General features: G+C 39.0%; 1 protein-coding gene across 1 annotated transcript; it reads right to left on the bottom strand.

Moving 5' to 3' along the window:
- Window positions 1-19,061: 19,061 nt before the first annotated feature.
- Window positions 19,062-20,966, bottom strand: LOC145766609 (uncharacterized). The gene has a single exon (XM_082578324.1). It carries the CDS (start codon window positions 20,964-20,966, stop codon window positions 19,062-19,064), a length of 1,905 nt encoding a protein of 634 aa, XP_082434450.1.
- Window positions 20,967-21,195: the final 229 nt, after the last annotated feature.

Below are 21,195 nucleotides of genomic sequence, written 5' to 3' on the forward strand. Positions count from 1 at the left end.
TGCATGCTAAAACCATTAACCAACAATCTGTCTTGCTAACATTACTAACTCATGACCACTCCATTAAAATCAGTAGTTTACTACAAGTGACTCTGCACCAAACATTAAACAATTTACGAAAAAACATTGACCGAAGCACTTTCTTATCAGAATGAAGGTTTAAAACAATACAATAAGCATTTTGTTACTGAAACAACATAAAAGTTTGTTATCTTTGGGCTCCCTGAATTGGCACGGCCCTGACAACAACTGAGAAGTTGGATCAGTTTGCTTATTTTTTTATGTTGGCAAATAAACTAAAATATACACAACACAATAGGCTAAACAAAAATAATTCGCACAGCAAAGATGGCAGCGAAAGACCAAAAGGTCAAAAAAGTCAGCTGCCACCCGAACATATAAGCAAAACACAAAAATTAAGGAACAAAATACCGGTAGGCTATTAACATGATACAGTGAAACAACAAAAACAACGCAACATAAAGACTATGTGCTAGGAAATAAGCAGATGATATGTTTTAGGAGTGATTACTGTACAAATTTTTTAAGAAATATTTAGTTAGAAATATACAGCAGCATCTTCTTACCAAACTTTGATTTTATAGATGGCAAATACAAATCAAAATATTTGTTTTGATGGGTAGGCCACAAGTGGTGAATTTTATTTACAAAAACAGAGCAGCCAGCAAAGGCCCATGGCAGCATTTTGTGTACGTATTTGCACATGAACTTTGCAGTCTCTAATTTAATAATCTCTTTAATTCAGAAGACATCAAATTTATGATCATCATCGAGGTATGAGATGTATAATAATAAACGAGATGTACAATAGTGGTGAAATTCCGGATGACTTCACTAAGAGTATCTTGATCCCAATAACAAAAACAATGAAATGTGAAGAACACAGAACTATAAGTCTGATTTCACACGCCAGCAAAATTCTGCTACACATTATAAAAAGAAGGATAACCCCAATAATACAAAAACAAATTGATGAAAATCAAGTGGGATATAAAAGAGGATCCGGAACAAGAAATGCAATCTTCCTTCTAAGAACAATTGGCGAACGGAGAATAGAAAAAGGAAAACACACTTACATTGCATACATAGATTGCAGCAAAGCATTTGACAGGATAAAACATACCAAATTACTACAATTGCTCAAAAAATTTAATGTCCCGTTCTTAGAAAGAAGACTTATCGTCAGTGATGGGCATTATCGGCGATAATTTATCGGCGATAATTATCGGCGATAATTTTTTATCGCTTATCGTTATCGCTTAATTATTTTTTCAGTTATCGTTTATCGTTATCGCCAAAGGCAATATTTGATTATCGCCGATAATTAATCGCCGATAAATTTTATTTCGGATCAACACACAAGTGGAAAGACCATGAAAAGTAATATTTTTACTAGCCACCTAGTTCATGAAACTAAAATTAAAACCTGTTCTTCTTCAGTGCCTGAAGTGTGTGTGCACAGGTCGTTGTCGTGGGAGGGGCACGCCCCCTGCAGCAACGGCCCTGACAACACAATAATTTTTAGAGTTGCAAATTGCAATGCAATAAAATGCATGCAACAAGTCTCTTGTTGTTTTGCTGCAATGGGCAATCGAGAGTGAATTTTACAATTAAAATGTAAGCGCACAGGCGGTATAGATTCCTTTGAAGCAAAGCGAAAGAAATTGGCAAGTGGTTTATGAAAGTGTCGCAATACGAGGCCGCTTTTACATCGGAAACATGGTCTTTCGCGCCACCATCACTGAAACAAGTCATTGCAGAATATGATATTGCTTGAAGCATTTGACATGCAGACCGACATCACACTTTTTGCATCTTGTAGTAGTTTTTGCATGACAATAGGCGCATCGAGTTGCGTGGTAAAATTATGCTAAATACAGTAGGCTATAACCTTTCTCATTTACCTATGCTGCATGGCCGAGTGGTGAGAGCGCTGGAACGGCAATCGAAAGGGCAGGACACTGTCTTTCGCAGGACACTTGAAGGCATGCCTGAAGGTGGACATGAAGATTGGCTTCCTTGCCTTCCCGTCCACTTAATCTAAATATTCAACCACCGGGCGTAGCCTAAGCCTGGATACGACGACGATTTACCTATGCGACATAGCCAACGCTCAATCAAATATTTTTATTCCCACTAATAATACAGTGCCTATATTGTAATTCTTATCTCAACAACTCAGCATTCTGCCATTGCTTTAATGATGGTGTTCACAAAAAAAAACAGATAAATTTTATGAAATTATCAGTAAATTACGATAATTATGTTATTGTTCTTGAACAAACACGACCAATTTGACAAGCTTGATGGATTTCACAGTAGGCACATTTTTACTACCAATAACGCTTAAGATTACTGATAAAGTTTCAAGCATTTTGCGTTTTTTGGAATTTTTTCAATTATTGCTGACTTTGCTGTAAACAGCCCGTAGAAAGCAAAATACAAAGTTTGGAATTTTTTATGGTATTTTCATTTGATTTAATTATTTTGCCTACTGCACGTAAGCGGCAGTGTAACTCAATTGATAAAAGCATCCAACTGGTATCTGAAGGTATAATTATAAGCACGGCGGTTACCTCAGTGGTTTGATTCTGGATCAAGAGGTTGAAGATTCGATACCCACTACCGCTGTTGCGATTCTATTCATGCATAACTTACAAAAAGTTTTGTCCCTTTACAGTATATTATGTTCGATTTTTCGTCATGTTGATAAAAACAGTTCGTGCTGCATGGGGTGGGGCAGCGCTAATCAAAAAAAAAATATATTGTTATCGGACATTATCGGCGATAATTTATCGTTTATCGTTATCGCTTAACTTTTTTTTGATTTATCGTTTATCGTTATCGCTTTAGGCATTTTTCGTTTATCGATTAAACAGCAGCAGTTCGAAGTGGTAGCAGTCTCACAGAATTTTTCCCGATATTCAAAGGAGTTCGGCAGGGATGCATAGGCTACATTGCATAGCCTACTCTCACCAATATTATTCAATTTGTACAGCGAAGCAATAATCAAGGAAACATTAACAACACTAAACAAAAAACGGAGTAAAATTCAATGGTTAAACAGTAAGCAACATACGATACGCAGATGACACTGTCATTCTCGCCGACACAGAAGAAAAACTACAAGAAAGCATGGACAAAATCAATGAAATCAGTAAAAAATACAGAATGAAACTCAATTTGAAGAAAACAAAGACAATAATCGAAAAAGCAATGGAAATAATAAAATAAAAACTAAGCTGGAAGGAGAACAATTGGATCAGGTCACCACGTACACATACCCAGGGTCCCTCATTACACAAGATGGAAGATGCACCAATGATGTAAACAGAAGCATCGGTCAACCAAAAGCGTCATTTTGGAAATGCAAGGAATTTTTAAGAGGAGAAATAAATTTACAATTAAAACTGAGACTTCTATCTTGTTACATCAAACCAGTCATGTCATATGGAAGTGAAAGTTGGACCTACAGCAAAGAAATTCACAAAAAAATTAATGCTTTTCAACTCTGGTGCTACAGCAGAATATTAAAAATATCATATAAAAAAACACATAACAAACGAAGCAATAAGGAAAAGAATTGGAGTACAAGATAGATGGGCAAACGACTTAGCAAAACAAAAGATGAAATTCGCGGGACATATTTTGAAAGGATCGGCAGGACAGCTACATCAATTGGTTATTGAAGGTATGGTGGAAGGAAAGAGCTGCAGGGGAAGAAAGAGACGAACATGGGGAGAGGACGTTATACAGGGGCTGATTTGTCAAGCATTGGAGAAACAAAAAGAGTAGCGGAAGAACGTGACTTGTGGAAGAAAATGACAGCCAACCTTTGGATCGGAGACGGCACGTGATGATGATGATCGGGGTATCAGCAGATCTTCTCAGGCTAGATTGGAGGGCAGGAAATCATCAGCCACTCAGAAGTCTCGTCGTCTAGGACCGTAAGACCATGCGCACCGTGTGGAGGCCTGGTGGGTTAGGCAGTGGTGAATGACATGGTCTGCGGTCTGTTCAGTAGCACCACACTCGCATTCTGATGAAGGAGCCAGGCCCCACTTGTGCATGTCCGAACGAAAGCGGCCGACGCCAGTTCACAGGCGGTTAAGCCTGACCCAAACAAGCCTTGCGAAAGACATCCCCGGTGGACGGGGATCGGCGTCGGATATGAAGTCACGGAGCGTGGAGATGTGGTTTTGCCACTCCGTGTTGCACATGTGGTTCGTCCAGTGTGCCGCACTTAAACCAAGTTCTTCGGCGTTTATAACCTAAGTAGTTGTGCGGCAGGCACAAAAGGGCGTCTTGATTTCAGCCGCTGCTTTATAGGTGGTGGTCGCTTGAACACTGCATGGAGGGGATGGTCTGGGTCCAGAGCGCGGCGAGCGAGAGAAATCGTGGCTCCTTTACAGCGTAGCTCAGCGGGTTGGATGCCTACTAAGATGCATAGGTAGTCCGTTGGAGTGGGACGTACGACATCCAGTCACAGTAGCCTATGCAGTGCGTCGTTGATGGCGGTATCAATGTGGTGGGTGTGAGAACTACCCCAGCTAGAAATTTCACGTGTATTACACGTAGATTCTACGTACCTTGGGTTGTGTATTATACGTTAATTTTCACGTATAATACACGCATATGTGTAGACACTATTTCACGTGCATTACACGTGTATTTGGTGGTGGATTTTACGTGTTTTACGCCCGCATTACACCTAATTTCCTCGTATCTGACAACACTAATACACGTGTTTTCCACGTATATTTGGTGGTGGATTTTACGTGTTTTACACCCGCATTACACCTAATTTCCTCGTATCTGACACGTAGATTCTACGTACCTTGGGTCGTGTATTATACGTTAATTTTCACGTATAATACACGCATATGTGTAGACACTATTTCACGTGCATTACACGTATATTTGGTGGTGGATTTTACGTGTTTTACGCCCGCATTACACCTAATTTCCTCGTATCTGACAACACTAATACACGTGTTTTCCACGTATATTTGGTGGTGGATTTTACGTGTTGTACACCCGCATTACACCTAATTTCCTCGTATCTGACACGTAGATTCTAAGTTCCTTGGGTCGTGTATTATACGTTAATTTTCACGTATAATACACGTATAAGTGTCGACACTATTTCACGTGTATTACACGTATATTTGGTGGTGGATTTTACGTGTTTTTACACCCACATTCTACCTAATTTCCGCGTACCGTATCTGAAATCAACAATTTAACACATTTGTATTTATTTAACACATTTGTATAACACATATTGTTATAAGAGGCTACTGTCCAATTGTGACCCTTCTAGCACTCATTCGGAGAGTTAACGCTTGTTTTGAACTTTATTTGGAATTAGAGAAGAAAAAGAGCAATAGCAGTGGTGGGAATCGAACCCGCGTCAATGAAAGCCAACCAGCTGACAAAACCCCTAAACCAACCAGCTGACAAAAAATCCATCACTTAATTTGCTTTCTATCATCTTCTTTTCGTCATTTTTACGTCACTTAAACCAGGCTTATGATTGGTTGGCGGTTTCATTCTAGTCATTTTTAGTGGCAGAATTTCGACTTGTTAAAGTGGCTACCGTACCAAACCTTAGTAAGTAATTGTTTAATATCAGTAAGCGAGACCACTTAAATTTACACTAAGAACTATCGTTAAAAGATCACATTAATTTGCGACTAAAAAATGTCATGAAGTTTCCTTTTTACATAACGTAATAAAAACGTGTAAAGACACCTACAAAAACACATAATCTAACTTATATCCTAAAAAATGCGGAGGAGCGTGGTTGACACCAATCCACTTGAGTGGAGAATTCTTTCTGTTTATACCGTCCTTGGGAGGTAGTTTTACCTAACACAGATTAAAAATTGCCCAAATGAACGAAAGAACTTCAACACGTTTAATATACGTGGAAAATACGTGTTACTTTTCAACAAATGGAAACGTGCAATACACGTGGAAACAACATATAATCAAAATACAAAAAATCCCGGTAAAACATCCTTCTGCTCGGGTAAACATTTTTTCTCTTTTGTATGCCCTCTTCTGGGTGTGATTTTACCTTATATACCTTAAAAATTAGTCAAATAATCATAGGATTTTGAACACGTGTAATATACGTGGAAAACACGTGTTATTTTTGCAAGCGTTATATTCAAAAAATAATCCCTGATAAAACTTCTAGAATCATATTTACAAACTAGTCATACTAAATGATAGCTAAAATATGTCTCTAAAAAAATGTTTTTTAAACAAGTGAATTTGTGTTGGTGTACACAAACTCCTTAATAACACCTGAATTCTACCTAAGATACCATACTACCTAAAATCAACCAAAAATCAACGTGTAATATACGTAGCTTTCTAGCTGGGACGACACCAGACTGGTGCGGAGTACTCAGCGGTGGAATGGACAAGGGCTAGGGTAGCTCTGCCGTGATTTTCGAAAACCTAATATCTGCCATTTTGCCAAAAATGACTTTTTGTGCATTTTTCTACGTTTAAAGACTTCATGCATCATCTGACAAAAATTTGTGCCCCAATGTAGTATGGTTTTCGAGATAATCGGTGTGTAAAACCTAATATATGCTAATCTGTGCAAGAATAATTTTCTAAAACCTAACATAGGCCTACTCGTCTACTCCAGTCACGTAACAAGATATCGTCACGTGACAGACAAAATTTCAGCAGCATTGCAGCAGGCTACTTCACCAAATCTTACATCTCTTGAGTTGCGTGAAACGGATTTAAAAAATTTCGAGATTTTCTAGATTTTCTTTTCATTAAATGCAGTATCATTTACGTTTCGTCGATCAGTTTGACTCTTCGTAGCCTACTGGTGTATTGATGGCTTAGTTCTTCTTCTTCTTGCGTTTGAGGCCGCCACAGATCACATTGTTACATCCAGGTGCAGGAGCCAATGGATTGTGTATTCATCGAGCGTTGTTAGGTCCACATATCTATCCTGGGGTCGGTATACAGGACAATGGTAGATAATGTGGTGTACAGTTTGAAAATCTGAGCCACACGCACAAGATGGTGAATCGGCGAGGCCCCACTGGAACATGTTGCTGTTGAAACGGCCCACTCCAGTCCGCAGGCGATTTTGTTCTGCTCCAGATGGAGTGTTGGTATTTGGAAGGACTGTAAATTGGGTTGGTCTCGCAACTTCTCTCCATTCACTGTTCCAAACTTCGGAAATGTGGAAGTTGGATTTGCAGATAGCTGCAGCATGTCGGGGGAACGGGCGTCGAGATTTCAAGCGCTGGGGCTTTTGGGAGTGCGAGTTTAGGACAATCTGGTTGAGGAGGTGGTCATCCCTTGACATAGCTTGTAGGACCAGACTGCGTACGTGGTGTACGGTACGCAAAATAGCTTAGCTTGCATACGATTACTAAGATTTTAAAGCAGAGACCCGGGAGTAGCCTACGCTACTCAGTGTGTTTGGTCATTTCTAATCAACTGTACCAGATGCTGTGTAGCCTACTGTAGCCTTAAATGAAGGCATGGTAATCAAATAGACTACCAGCAACTGATTTTAAATCGGCGATAGTCTTCAACCTAGCAAGCTTCTGTGATGTCAGCAAAGTTATTTACAGATTACAGTGACGAAATGATACACAGTTCTGGAGAAATCCGGAGGCTTACTTTAGGTTTGATTTAGGCTTAGCCTACAAAGCCAAAATAGTGTGGTCAAAGCCAACATTTAGCCTATATTAGGCTTTAACATACAAATGCATAACATTAAATAAGCCAATAAGGCGGTTAAAGCCAACATTGAGAATATATATTAGGTTTTATCATACAAACCTAATGCATTTTTTATAACTAATTATCTAGCAAAACCAAATATACGCCATGTTTTAATAAACAAACAAAAACCTGGCTCAAATTTTATTCTTAAAATTTTTGTTTGGTTGTCCGTTCCAGCCTTACAAAGTCAACTTCGAGTGTTTTACCTTGGTAATTTTACAGCTATAAACACAAAAAGTCGTTTATCTATAGAAAACTTGAAAAAGGGCGGATATTAGGTTCAGCCAAATCACGGCAGAGATGTACGAAGAGTTTTGGCATCAGCTCCCCAGCCGGCACCCGCCAATTGCCTCAAAAGTGCGACGCGTATAAATATTTGCGCAGTGACTCCAAGTGCCGGCGGTACGTGAGTGACCTGCCCAGGGTTATGTCGAGATAAGTACGTTTGGCACAGTAGAGCAGGCGCTCCCCATCAATGTTGATGTTTAACTCTGTGCCTCCCGGTTGTAATGAAAGGCCGCCGACACTGTCTTTGCCTTGTTGAGTTGTAGCTTCCATTTCTGGAGGTATGCTGTTAGTGTTTGCATGTATTGGCAGAGATTCCTCTCCAATGACTGCCAGGTTTCCGCTGAGTGCAGAAGTGCCAGGTCTTCTGCATAAGCATATTTCCTGGAGATGGTGGGGGGCAGGTCGTGGGTGTATATGTTGAACAGGAGAGGAGCCAAGACTGAGCCTTGTGGGACGCTGTTTTTAAGTCGGCGTAGTCTGCTTCGACGGCCGCTACCGGTTGTGAGGGTAAAAGTGCGGTTTTGCACAAGTTCCATCGTCATATGGAGTGAACCATGTGTCTGTCAGGGAGCAGAAGGAGTAACTTGCAGATAAGGCCGCTATGCCATACGGTATTATAGGCAGCAGCGAGATGAACAAACACGGCGCCAACCTTCTTCTTAGCCGAAAAACTGTCCTCAATGTCTTGGGCCATAAGTGTGACCTAATCTACGGTTGATCGTCCGTGTCGGAAACCAGCTTGTTCACGGGGGAGCTGCGGATCTACAGTATTACACTTGCAGACAAAAACATTTTTTTTTTTGGTGCCGAAGATATTTCAACTGTTTTTAGCTAATTTGGAGTCGCTGATTTCGAAAATGCAGTCAGTTTTTGTGTGTTAGGTCTAGTTTTCCAGTTACGGTGATTCCAAGTCTACTGCATGCGTGTACTTAGGCTATGCATAATTGCTCATGTAAAATCGATTCACGAGTCAAATATATTGTCAAAAGACATAAATCAATTTCAGCAAGCCAACAAAGAACTTAAAAACGTACACACAAACATAGAGTTAATAGGTATGGTAGATTTTTATTCCTCACCTTGCTTAAGTGTCTGCCATAAACTTGCGCTTAAGAGATCTACGAGAGTGAACTGCAAAAGCATCATCGCGTTTAGTAGACCAGCAATAGTCAGCTTACTTACTAATGTAGTCAGCTTACTCTCACTAATGTCGATGAAATCGCTCACCTTGCTCGTCATTCAAATCGCCAAGATTATCAGAAAAGCAGTGTAGATGATTGTACAGAAAATGAAGTTTGATGCTCTTGTTAACATCAATATCCTGGAGTCTTCTGAGCAAGTTAGACACGAGCTCTCTGTAATTGGATGCCTTTTTATTTCTCAAAAATTCTTAACAATATTCACAAAAGCATCCCAGGCACTCAGTTATTTTTTATTCATAGAAGATGGGAAGTTTGCTTCATTGATTAATTCTCTGATTTGAGGCCCATCAAATGTAAAGGCTTTTAACTTTTGAATTGTTAATCCTGGAAATTTTGTGCAAATATATCTAAAACAATTCCCATCTTTATCGAGTGCTTTTACAAATTGCTTCCTTATACCCAACTTTGCTACGTAAGTTATCATGAAGGTGAAAAAGCATTACTGTGCTTGCAACACCATTATTATTATTATATTAATGTGAAGAGGATGTAACACAATTTTTAATCTTTCACTAGAAAACGAGCTTGAACATTTTTCTATCCAGGAATCATTTCACTTCTCATGGGCCAATGTTTACTTTTTCCAATGCTGATCTCTTGCCCTGCTGTCCCACAAACAAAGAAAACAAGGAAACTTTGCGTATCCACCTTGCATTCCAAGCAGAAATCCAATCATTTTGAAATCAACGCAAAAATTCAATTGTGTTCATAATATGAATTTTATTCCAAAACAAATTTGACTTCGTTATACTTTTCTTTGAGAGTTTTTGAATGTCCAAGTGGTACAGATCCATAAACATTTCCATTAGCCTATGCAGTAAAACACATTTTAGACTTAGTTTACAGCTGTCAATAAAAAGTCGCCAATCTTGAGGATTGTATTCTGCTCCACCAAACTTTTTAAGAAGACCTTCCACATCGGTACAGTATACAATATCATTTTCCTGAGAAAAATTGGGCAAATATTTGACATGGCGTTTCCGATAGAAAGTGATTACAGTAGCCTACCTGGTTCAAAAATATTTTTTTGTTTGAGTCTTGAAGCCAGTAACTCAGAAGAATCCCTTGATAAATTTAAATCCTTTGCCAACTCATTGAGTTCTGCCTGAGAAAAAAGCTGACAAGGTAAAATAGCTGGAGGAAATTCGATTTCAGCAAGGGTGGAATCGCTGTCAGTGAAAGCTTGCTCCTTTTCGCTGTCAGAAAGTAAATCCAATTGTGGTAACCCTTCAAAATCAGGAACAGGAAATTTTTCTCTGTGTAGCACTGGTTTGATTGCTGAAGCTAGGTAGCTATGGACATTGCAAAAAGTCAAATTTTTCCTGTTTATGCCTTTCATGTTTAAATTTGAAAAAAGTTGGCAATAAAGAAATTGATCTCAAAAGTATAAAAGTGAACTAACTTTTGGAACAGGTATTATTAGACTCTTCTTGAGTTCATTAGGAAAGATTTCTTGCAGAGCACATTTGTTTAGTAGGCCTACCTTTGCGAAAAGAGGGCGAATTAGTCATTTTGATAAATTTGGAAGGTATTTCAAAAATGCCTGAAGCTTTATTTGCATTGAGACTCGCAGTATAGCATCAGGAGACCGGGCCCCCCTTGCTCCCGTTGACACCGCACTGATTATACTGTACGTTTGTATAGGGTACGTCTATTTTGTATTTCAGCTTCTTCGTTTTCTTGTCAGAGGTGGGCAGCAAGGTCTGGGCGGAGGGTACGGCGTACCCTTGAAGGCCCACGACTGTATTGTTGGGGGCCCAAAATTGTGATTTTATTGATTACGCGCAAAATTGTTTGGTTAAAACCATCTTAAATGACTAAATTCAAGCATAAAAGTTGTTATTCTTTAGTCCTATAGGGGTCCGTAATGTAGACAAAGGGCCCGGAAAAGTAATTGAATTAATTGCGCGCAAATTAGGGTCTCAAAGTGTTGATTTAATGCTTTACGCGCTAAAATTTCTTGTTAAAAGCACCCTAAATTAAATCATAAAAGTTGGGTAGCCTATTCTCTTGTCCGAAGGGGAAGGGGTATAGTGTAGCAAAAGCAAGGTTGATTAAAACCCGGGATTTTTTTTAAAAACCCGGGTATTTGGGGCTTTTTTGTTTTTTAAAAACTATTTGGAAACGGTAGTTTCACGCTAATATCACTTCAAAATAAATTTCGAAATACTGAAACCACATTCACATTCTGTTGTCGAACAAGGTAAAGTACCATTTTTTCAGGTTGCAAGTTAGCAACATCAACCAGTAGCTGACCATTGTCAGTGTGGGCATTAGCGCAAAGTCTCATTTGCATTCTGCTAACAATGCTCTGAATGAATTGATTTGCGTTGGCACCATTTTAGAATTCTGTATCAGAGGAATATTTCTGAACTTTAAATTATCCTTCGGTGCTAAAGCCAACTTTGTTTTTTCTCCCGTATTTTCCTTGAAACTCTCAATAATTCGTATTGTATTTTTTAAACCAGAGGGTATACTATAGTTGCTCGAAAAAAGCAGAGTATACTGCGTATACCGCCGTATACCCTCGAATACAACACTTCAGCCCACACAATCAGAATGATTTTATAAGAATCAGATTGATTTTATAAAGCATCAACATCCGAAAACGAAAAGGAAAGGGTGTAATGTTTGAAACTGTTTGGCTATATGCGGTTCACAATTTTGTATTGCCAAAACACACATTAGCTTTTGCAAAAGAAACGGATCTTCAAAACACTCAGAACGGTTTGTTTTGATGACAATGAGCCGTTTGTTCAACTTACCAAAATGAGACTTTTTTATCATTATTTTGACGACGGCAATGCTTCGTTTGATGTGCATTGTGCACTGTACAGTGTACAGTCAGTGATTGATTTTCACAAATCTTATTCTGTGCTTTATTTTGAACTCTTTGTTCGATCATATTTATTTCATTGTGCTGTATTATGTTTTGGTGCATTTTGTGAAAGAAACTATATTGAGTAGCACCTTTTGTCAGAAAGCAGATTGTCACAGCAAAAAAGAATAGAAGTCTCTAGCCTACACTTTACCTACAACATCACGGAAATTTGAAAAAGTGTATTAGTGTTCCCGACAATTATTCACCGAATCAAACGTCATATAAAACCGTTATGGTCTACTTAACCTAGCTGGCATCTTACGTCATGAAAATTGCTAGAAAATGTCCAAATATTGCACCATCGGTCGTAAGACCTGATGAAATATTGCATTAGCCGCTTGAACACCTGTTTGAATGACTTCATAATTGTCTTTCATTATTGCGTCACAGTTACTGTCTACGTGCATTTGAGATATCGCAAATTATTCTAGTCATTCGTAAAATTGTTTGTTGGAAGTCAGTCGCAAGTTTAACTGTTTGCTTGGTGCTTGCTAGCTGGACACATTTTCCGTCTTTTATCCAAGTAATCTGTTCTGTAGTGACAGTTTTAGAGGCGTACGGTGTTGCGTCCCATTTTCGATAGCCGCGGGCTAATTTTACAGGAATACACTTTTTGAATAGACGTTTCGAGGAGTGTTTCTTTTTCGGTCATTACATACAGACGAACGGATTCGGGAATCTTATGTTACAATTTTCCCACGAAGAGATTATGGTTTACCGCTGTGACCAATTAGGTCAACCTCAAACAAGTTTTGAAGTGTAGGCATGCTTGCCAAGCAATCCGCGGAGAGCAAAATTTGTCCTTTTTGCATTGTTTCAACGTCTGGAGACTTTTCTTAAGTGTAAAAAAGACAAATTTTACTGTTGTAAAAATGCACATGAAAAATTGTAACGGAATCGATTTTATAAACCAACCACTTCATGTCTTCAGTCAGAAGCAAGATAATAAAATTATCAAATTTCTTTTTGGAACAGTGGCGGAACCTGGAGGAGCGGTCGCCCCCATAAAAATACACATAATTGTGTTTACCTCAAATCGCTCCTCCTATGATTGCTTGCTGGATACGTCCCTGTATTGGAATATAGTACAATCATTTTTTATAATATTGTGTAGTTCAACATTCCTATATTAGTAGTATTTTGTATTGCAAAGAATTGCTCAATGTGGACAAAATAAAATCTTGCCTGTGTGTCACAATCAATGTACAAGGCCTCGCGACGGGCTGCTTTGTATCTTGACCGAACGTGGTGTTTTGATTGTGGAATTCTAATGCTATATGTTATTATCGGTTACCGTACTGTCCGGTAGTAACCTTTAATTGCGAAATCTTTATCAGGTGACGTATTTCTAGAACATTTTGCCCTACGTGTCGAGACAATAATGATTTATAAGGTTTTGGTAAAAATTTTCCGTCGTTACGGTTGAGTACATTGCAATGTTTGGATGTAATGCTGATGAAGCATCAACATTACATTACATTGTTGCTTCATTATTGTCTCGACGTGCAGGCTTCAAGCCTACTTAAACACAGTTGGAAACGTTATTGCAATCTAATTTTGTCTCGAATTTCTAGTGGTCTTCAGTGCTTCGAATTTATGTTTATTGTTGGAAGTTTTTTACGTAATTTAACGTCGAAGCAACCGCACATCATTAGCCAATCTTTAAAACATTGTGTTCTATTTCTCTTACCTTCAATCGCACTTTGTTCTGTTGGTCGTCACTGCTTCGAATTTTTATGTTTTTGTTGGAAGTTTTTACGTAATTTTAACGTGGAAAGTAACCGCTCACACATCATTAGCCAATTTTTGTAAAATACTGCGTGTTTTATTTTTTCTTGCCTTCAATCGCACTACAGTAGTATATAACCTGGTGAAATTTTATTTTGTATGTTATTCACTCTGAGGATGCGCATTGCCATGGTGCGCGAAACGTCAGTGAAGCAATAAATCATCCTGTTTGTTGTTAATTTTACTTTCAATTTCATCAGATGAACGTAGCAACTAGTGCTAGAAACGATAATTGTCCTGATGAACACCCAAACTTTTCAGTTTTCGGTATTGTCACATTACCAAATCAAAAACGTTTTCAACGATAACACTACCAATACATTTTTTTTCTTCCTTGGGCGGTGTAACATTTTTTTCAGTTTAACCTGTAGGCTTGTTGAGTACACTTTTCTTACTTTGTGAGTCTCGAAGTGTCTCTGAAAAAATCTCGGTATTGGAAGTTTTAGCTCAGTCGCTGAAATCCCAATCATGCCTCAAAGCATGGAAAACAATGTGGAAAAATTATGCCGGTAAACCTATGCAAGACATGGTGTCCCTCTATGTGCTGCCAACTGTAATTTCAAACGCTTTTGTAGTTAAGGTTATTATCAGCGGAGTTATCTTGTGTTTGACACCAGACAGTTTGAGCTCGTGACAAAACAGACCAACCCCATTACCTACTTCACTTCAAAAGACACCCAAACAACAAGGTTGAGCATTTTTACATCGTATTTCCATCATTGTTGGTCGTAAACTTTAATAACCACTTTGTTGAAGCACTTCGCAAGTGCGCATGTACAGATCAATTGTACGCAACGGTAGATGACGTCAGCGTTATAAGAGTGAGTTTCAAGGTACGTGATTTGCAAAGTTTCACTTGGCGTCTTGGAACGAGATGAAAGGGAAACCGAGAGGTTGCGAGGTAGTCTTGCCGTGATCGGAACATTTGTAAATTTTGTTTAAAGCGCACAGTTGGTGAAAGAAACAGTGTAGGCCTAGATCAGTGGTTCTTAACTGCCGTTCCGCCATAAAGTCGGCTTCATTTGTTCTGTTTGCTCGATGCATCACCTTTTCCAAAACTGAGAGAAAACATATTATATAGGCTACTATCAATAACTGGTAGCTGTCTATCAATAATTTTTTACAAAAAATTCTCGTTCGCTTTGCTCGCTCAATCACATTTCATTGATCTCACCAGCGGCATAGAAAACAAGTGTTTCGGTAGCCTGCTGTAGACAATAAAGGTTTAAATTTTGTGCCTCCCAAAACTGAAAAAAAATTATGCAAAATTTTGCAGTAAAACACATTGCTTACCTAAGTAGTCAACAATTTAATCAACCTATTTTACTGTTTATAAAAATATGACGTAAAATGTGCCTTGTGTAAACCTACCTAGGCCACTATGTGATAGGCTATGGTAGGGACATCGCGGACGGATATTTATACTTTCCTTGGACTAATGTGATACGATACAAAACTAGGCAAATTTTCGTCAAAGGTATATTCAATCGTCATCTCGGTTTGCAGCAAATTGCGCATTGTCAAACATATGCTAACAAAATCATGCTTCATAAAAAGAAAATGATTTAAAGCTTAAGTTAGATTTTAAACCAAACTTTGTGGCTGTAACTTCTAAAAACATCTACATTTTAATTGGATGAATTTAGTCAAAAGCAAAAAAGACAGAATATTGGAGAACAAAAAACACAAAAACGATCAAAACAATGTAAAAAAATTCCAAAATTGTTTGGAGGGCAAGTCATCCTGCTTTTGGATCTCCAAATTTACACTATTCACTTTGCTAAGAAGTTTTGGGTAATGAAAATTTTGGTGTCACCCATTTTTTTCTGGATCTGCAACTGCGTACAAACTAACACTTTGAATTTCAATCTCAGAGGCAACAGTGTTCATACAAGTAAATTTAAAATAAATTGATTCAGGTACACACTACAATGTTTGACTAGGCAACACTGAATATTTGAACTTAGTTTTGCGTAAGTTTTCTTGATTTCCTCGTGCACCTCTCCTAAAATAATCGTGTTTTCGATACCCTCTGATTACCACGGTCAGCAAAAGGATTTTTTATAACTTTACGGGTCCACCAGTGTTGAAAGGTTAAGAACCACTGGTCTAGATCATTTGTAAACCTACCAGTTGGTATAATCCCACCAACCAACTTTCACTACATCGCGTTGGTTTTGTTTGTTTTCAATGTTTGGAACTGATTCCATTTGTTTGTAATTTGGAGATAGGTCGCAATGAGAGGGAATGTTCTTGTTTGATTCACTTGTCATTTCATGGACGATTTCTTTGAGCAGCAGCGCTTCATCATGAATGAACAACTGAGAGGTAGACAAGAGGCAAGACCCAGAAAAGCAAAGAGTTGCTAAGATAAGAGGCTCAGCTGATTGAGCCATATTACCTAAACACGAATATCACTCAAATAGAGTGATATTCTTCGGAGATGTTCATTACTGTTGCTTGCACAACAGTAAAAATAAATGGAAGCTATTGAGGTTTTGAAACACGAAAATGTAACGAAATACAGCCAAGCTGATTTAGTCTACACCACGTAGAATATTTGTCTTGACAGAAGTAATATAAATATAAGCCGCTTAAAGGTAGTAGTAATAGTAGTAATATACATTATCTGCTAATTTTGCTGTAGACTAGTTCAGCGTGAATGTTGCACAGTGCACACTCCTTGCGTTGGCCTGCCCAGACAAAATGGTTGACTGGGATCCTTTCATGGTGGTGAAGTAAAAACAACTTTCTTCACATCTTTTAAACGATTTATTGCATAATTATGTAAAGTGATTTTGTTTGCTTGGGCTGGTATTTTGTTAATGTAGCCTAGTTGACATGCCAACATCCTGGATAACTTTTAATGCCTGTGGAGGTGCTGAAGGTTATGGATTGATATCAATTTGAGACAATGTTAACCTGTCCATCATTCTTCGTGATGTTTCACAAAATCGATTCTGAACAGATTTGAGAAAAGAAAACACTCATGGCCCGAGATAACAAACATCGTAAACAGCAGAGACAATAGTTCACCGTGAATTATGTTTGCACATAGCCGCTTTTCAAAGCGGTTTGTACTCAGCAAACAAATGTCATGGACCGCGACTATTAAACAAACACGACGATCGAAAGAATGTTTTCATTTCGATACTAACATTCTTAATATAGATTTTCATGCATAGACGATCTTTCTTGTGTAAATGCGAAAACGCTTGAGACATGTCAGAGGAGCCGTAAAAGCAGTTGCGCTCATGCTGCCGAACATGGTTGAGCGTGGAATTGGTTGCCAAGCACAGCAATTATAGTTCACTGTTGATATTTTTATCAATGTGAACCAGCAAGAAAGCTTATTGGAGATGATTCACTGCAAATTTTTCTCCAAAGATAATTATAGTGATGTGATAAAAACTGCTTTAAAAATGTGTAGCAAATTAACTACCTACATTACGTTTCTTCGTCTATTCTATACCGTTATGAACATTTGGGGAAAAGACATTCCTTCAGTGAGTAGTCTGTTTATTTCCAAATTTCTTATTCACGTGATAGTTCTGCAAACAAAAAGTAGCTTAATATAAAGTAGCTTAAATAGACCGCTTAAAAGATCCGCTGATGTTGCATCCAACCTTTTGTTTATTTTCCGTGGAAGATAGTCAGAATTTAAATCAACAGAGATGTTGTAGCAAAGGCTTTCGGCAGCCACAAAATTACTACTTGTTACCGGTAAAGCCTTTTAAAAATAAGATTGACATTTATAGCTCCTGTGGTTTTTTCTTTGCGGCATCAATGTGTTCCCCTGTGTCTTATTGATGTCATGAAAACGTGGAGGCCTTTAGTCCATGTAGTTTTGCTATAAGTCAAGTGTGTCATGAGTAGGAATTTGAAACGCTAACTGATAATTTGAGAAAATTCTTGCAATTGTTATTATTGTAACTGTCTCCGCCGCCAGTGTAGCCAAATCGTTTGGCATCCGCTGGCTTCGATCAGTCTTTCAACAAGGTTGGTAGGATCTCCATTCTGTTTTGTCCTTTGCGATGTTTTGCAATCGATGGAGATGTGGTGTGCTGAGCAGGGATCCCAGGCCAGCTTTTCTGATGTCAGATCTCAGCAGTTGTAATAAATTGATACGGTGACGTCCGGTTCGGCCTTGGAACTTTTTGCTACCAATTATTGCAAATTCAAGGGCTTTCTGGAGAGGTGAGTCCTGGTGAAGTCTCAGAATGTGTCCAAACATGTTCCATCTCATGGTGGAGATCTTGCAAGACAATGGTTCACTGTTGCATATTTTGTAGAGATTTTTGTTCGAGATAAGACTCTTGGGCCAAGTACGACCAGTTATGACACGTAAATGTCTTCGATGACAGGCATCCAATCTTTCAAGACTTGCTTTGGTAACAGACCAGCTATTACAGTTGTAGATCATAATTGGGATGTAGTACGCGTTGTACAATCTTAGTCGCAACTGTAATGGGATTCTCGATCTCTTGCTCCATAGTTTCCAGTGTGATCTGAAAGCGACATTGCCTAAATTGCAGCGAGATTTGACATCGGAAGTGCTGCACAATAATGATCCCAAAAGTTTGTGTGTACGCCATTTTTCGTTTCCTCGAATCGGTAGGCTATCAGTATCAGTTTAATTTGTGTCTGCAAGAAATATGTGGGTGAATTCAGTTTTAGTTTCATTCATGAAAAGATTGTAGCTTTCAGGTTCTTTGTAGCAATAGATTGTAGCATATCAAGTGGCTGTATTTTCTCATCCAGAAACTCAACATCGTCTGCATACTCCATTTCCAAAGGCATGCATGTGTCAGATATAAGGGGGTTTGGTCTGGAGGACTGCTCTCGCACTGAGCTCAATGCTGCAGATAGGTAGCAGGTGAAGAGTATTGGGGAGAGGCTGTCTCCTTGAGGGGAACCGATGGTAGTCTCAAAGTTTGCGGACATTTCGTTGTTAATGCGCACATACAGTTTCGTGCCAGATAGCAGGGTGCGGGATAGTCGCAGTTCATCTTCATCACAGCCAGCTTGGTCTAAAATGTGAAGGATTTTTTTGCGTTTGATGGTGTCAAAGGCTATTCCCATTTTGTGGAAGTCCCATTTTCTAGCCATTACCACTGAAACGAGCATACGTTGTGCCCAGACAATGTCAGCACAGCTTCTGCCACGTTTGAAACCGCTTTGGAAGGGTCCAATAAAGCTGTCAATTTTGTCTCTAATCCGATGCAAAATGATGATGGAGAGGGTTTTTCTGATGCTATTGAGGAGCACAATGGGTCGAAGATTAGCTGGGGTCCTTTTGGTTTCTTGGGTTTTGGTATAGCAATTAGTATGCCTTCGCCGATGGTGTCTACTGGTTTGTGTTGTTTGAAAGATTGATTAATAGTCTGTGATATTAAAACGGAGGTTATGTCTTTGGAGAATTTGAAGAGTTCGTTGTTGACGTTATCAGGGCCAGCAGCACGACGGTTTTTCAAAGAAGAAATTGCTGCAGACACTTCCTCAGTGGTTATTGGTGTTTGCAAGGGTCTTGCTTCTCCGGTGAATGGTTGTATTGGTTCATCATCTGAATCTGTAAATTGTTGCTGAAACCATTTTTTTACAATCTCTACTTTGCTTTTGTCTGAGAGCACAAAACTGCCATTGACATCTTGAATCATGATGGGGGTAGGAGGCTTTCTCGCTTTAAGTAGTTTTGCTGCTTGGAACATTTTACTGCTGTCTTCAGATGCGGATATTTCTTCTGCCAAAGAGTTGGCTTTCTCTATTGCAACCTCCTTTAATCTTTTGGATATGCTGTGTAGGATGTTTGTACGTTTCTTTCGGAGGTTAGAGCGTTCCATATTGTTTGTGCTTTGATAAATTTGTAGCCTTAAAGCTTTTTGCTGTTTGAACAGATCTGCTACTTGTTGATCAAACGTATGTTGTGGTGGGTTGCTTCTGGTGATGCCGGCAGCTTTTATGGCTGAAACTTTCATGCAGTCAAGTAGATGGTTTATGGTTGTGTTTGGATCATCGTTGCTGTCTAATTCGCTCAACATATTCTTCAGAATTTTCCTATATGATTGCTGGGTCTTTCGATCATCTCTCAGACGATGGATGTTGGTTCTCTGTTGCTTGGATTTCTTTGGATGGCGTTTGTGAATTAAATGAATTTTATCAATTCTTAGTTTCGTGGAAACAAGCTTGTGGTCAGAGTTTAGGTCCGTGCCTGCAAAAGACCTTGCGTTTTGTAGTAGAGGGCGAGCTTTCTGTTGACAGATGACGCAGTCAATTTGGTTGTAAATAGGCTTACTTAAGTTGGGGTTGTTTGGATCTTTAATAAATCCCGTCCAGGTAGTGCGGTGTCTGCTTGGGTGTTGAAAGGCAGTGTTGCTAGCAAAGTAACCATTGGCAGAAAGGAAATCCATGAGTGCATTGCCGTTCAGATTGCGTTGGCCAGTGCCGTAACTGCCCAGGCATGCGTTTAGGCCCGTGTCAATGTCATTTTGGGTAAGCTTTCCTAGTTTGGAGTTCATGTCGCCACATATAAAAGTAAGCCAGTTAGCAGGGGTGGTGCTAGCAGTGTGAAGTTCTGCATAAAAATTTTCAAGATTTTCTGGTGTTTCTGCTGCTCTTTCAGAGGTTGGTCCATAGGCGTTGATCAGCCGCATTTTTGTTAGACTACCATTTCGAGTTGGAATAGCGAGGTTCATAGTTGCAATTCTGTCGCTAAAGTACTTATAGTTCACAACGTGGTTGATCAGTCTTTGGCCAATAATAAATCCCAAGCCATAATGAACTGATTTGTTTTGTTGCAGCAGGACAAGTTTGTACCCTGTTTGTAGGTTGACTTCTTGGTGGTCCTTGATTTTGGTTTCTTGAATGCATAAGAGGTCAATATTGTAGCTTTGGCAGTCTTTGCCCAGAGTTTGCTTTTTGGTTTCAGCATTAAGGCCTCGTACATTCCATGTGCCGATATTGATTTCCCATGGTATAGTGTTGGGCCTTGAAGGTGCTTGTTGAAAGTTAGACATCTTTTCGAAGGTGGGCCGAGGGTTTATCCTTTTACCACCCACTCGGTGTTTATGCGGCTGTCAGCCCGCAAGCCTAGACGATGATTAGCTTCCTGAAAAATCAGTACTGACAGGGTGAACCGCGAGAAGGTTATCGTTTTTCCCACCCCTCAATTGTTAATTTGATACATATACACGTAATTTTACGTCTTTTTAGCGTTGTGTATCTGCTGCATGCCACAGTGCTCTT

The sequence above is a fragment of the Aplidium turbinatum genome, chromosome 3 (genome assembly GCF_918807975.1).
Source record: "Aplidium turbinatum chromosome 3, kaAplTurb1.1, whole genome shotgun sequence".
Lineage (NCBI taxonomy): Eukaryota > Metazoa > Chordata > Ascidiacea > Aplousobranchia > Polyclinidae > Aplidium > Aplidium turbinatum.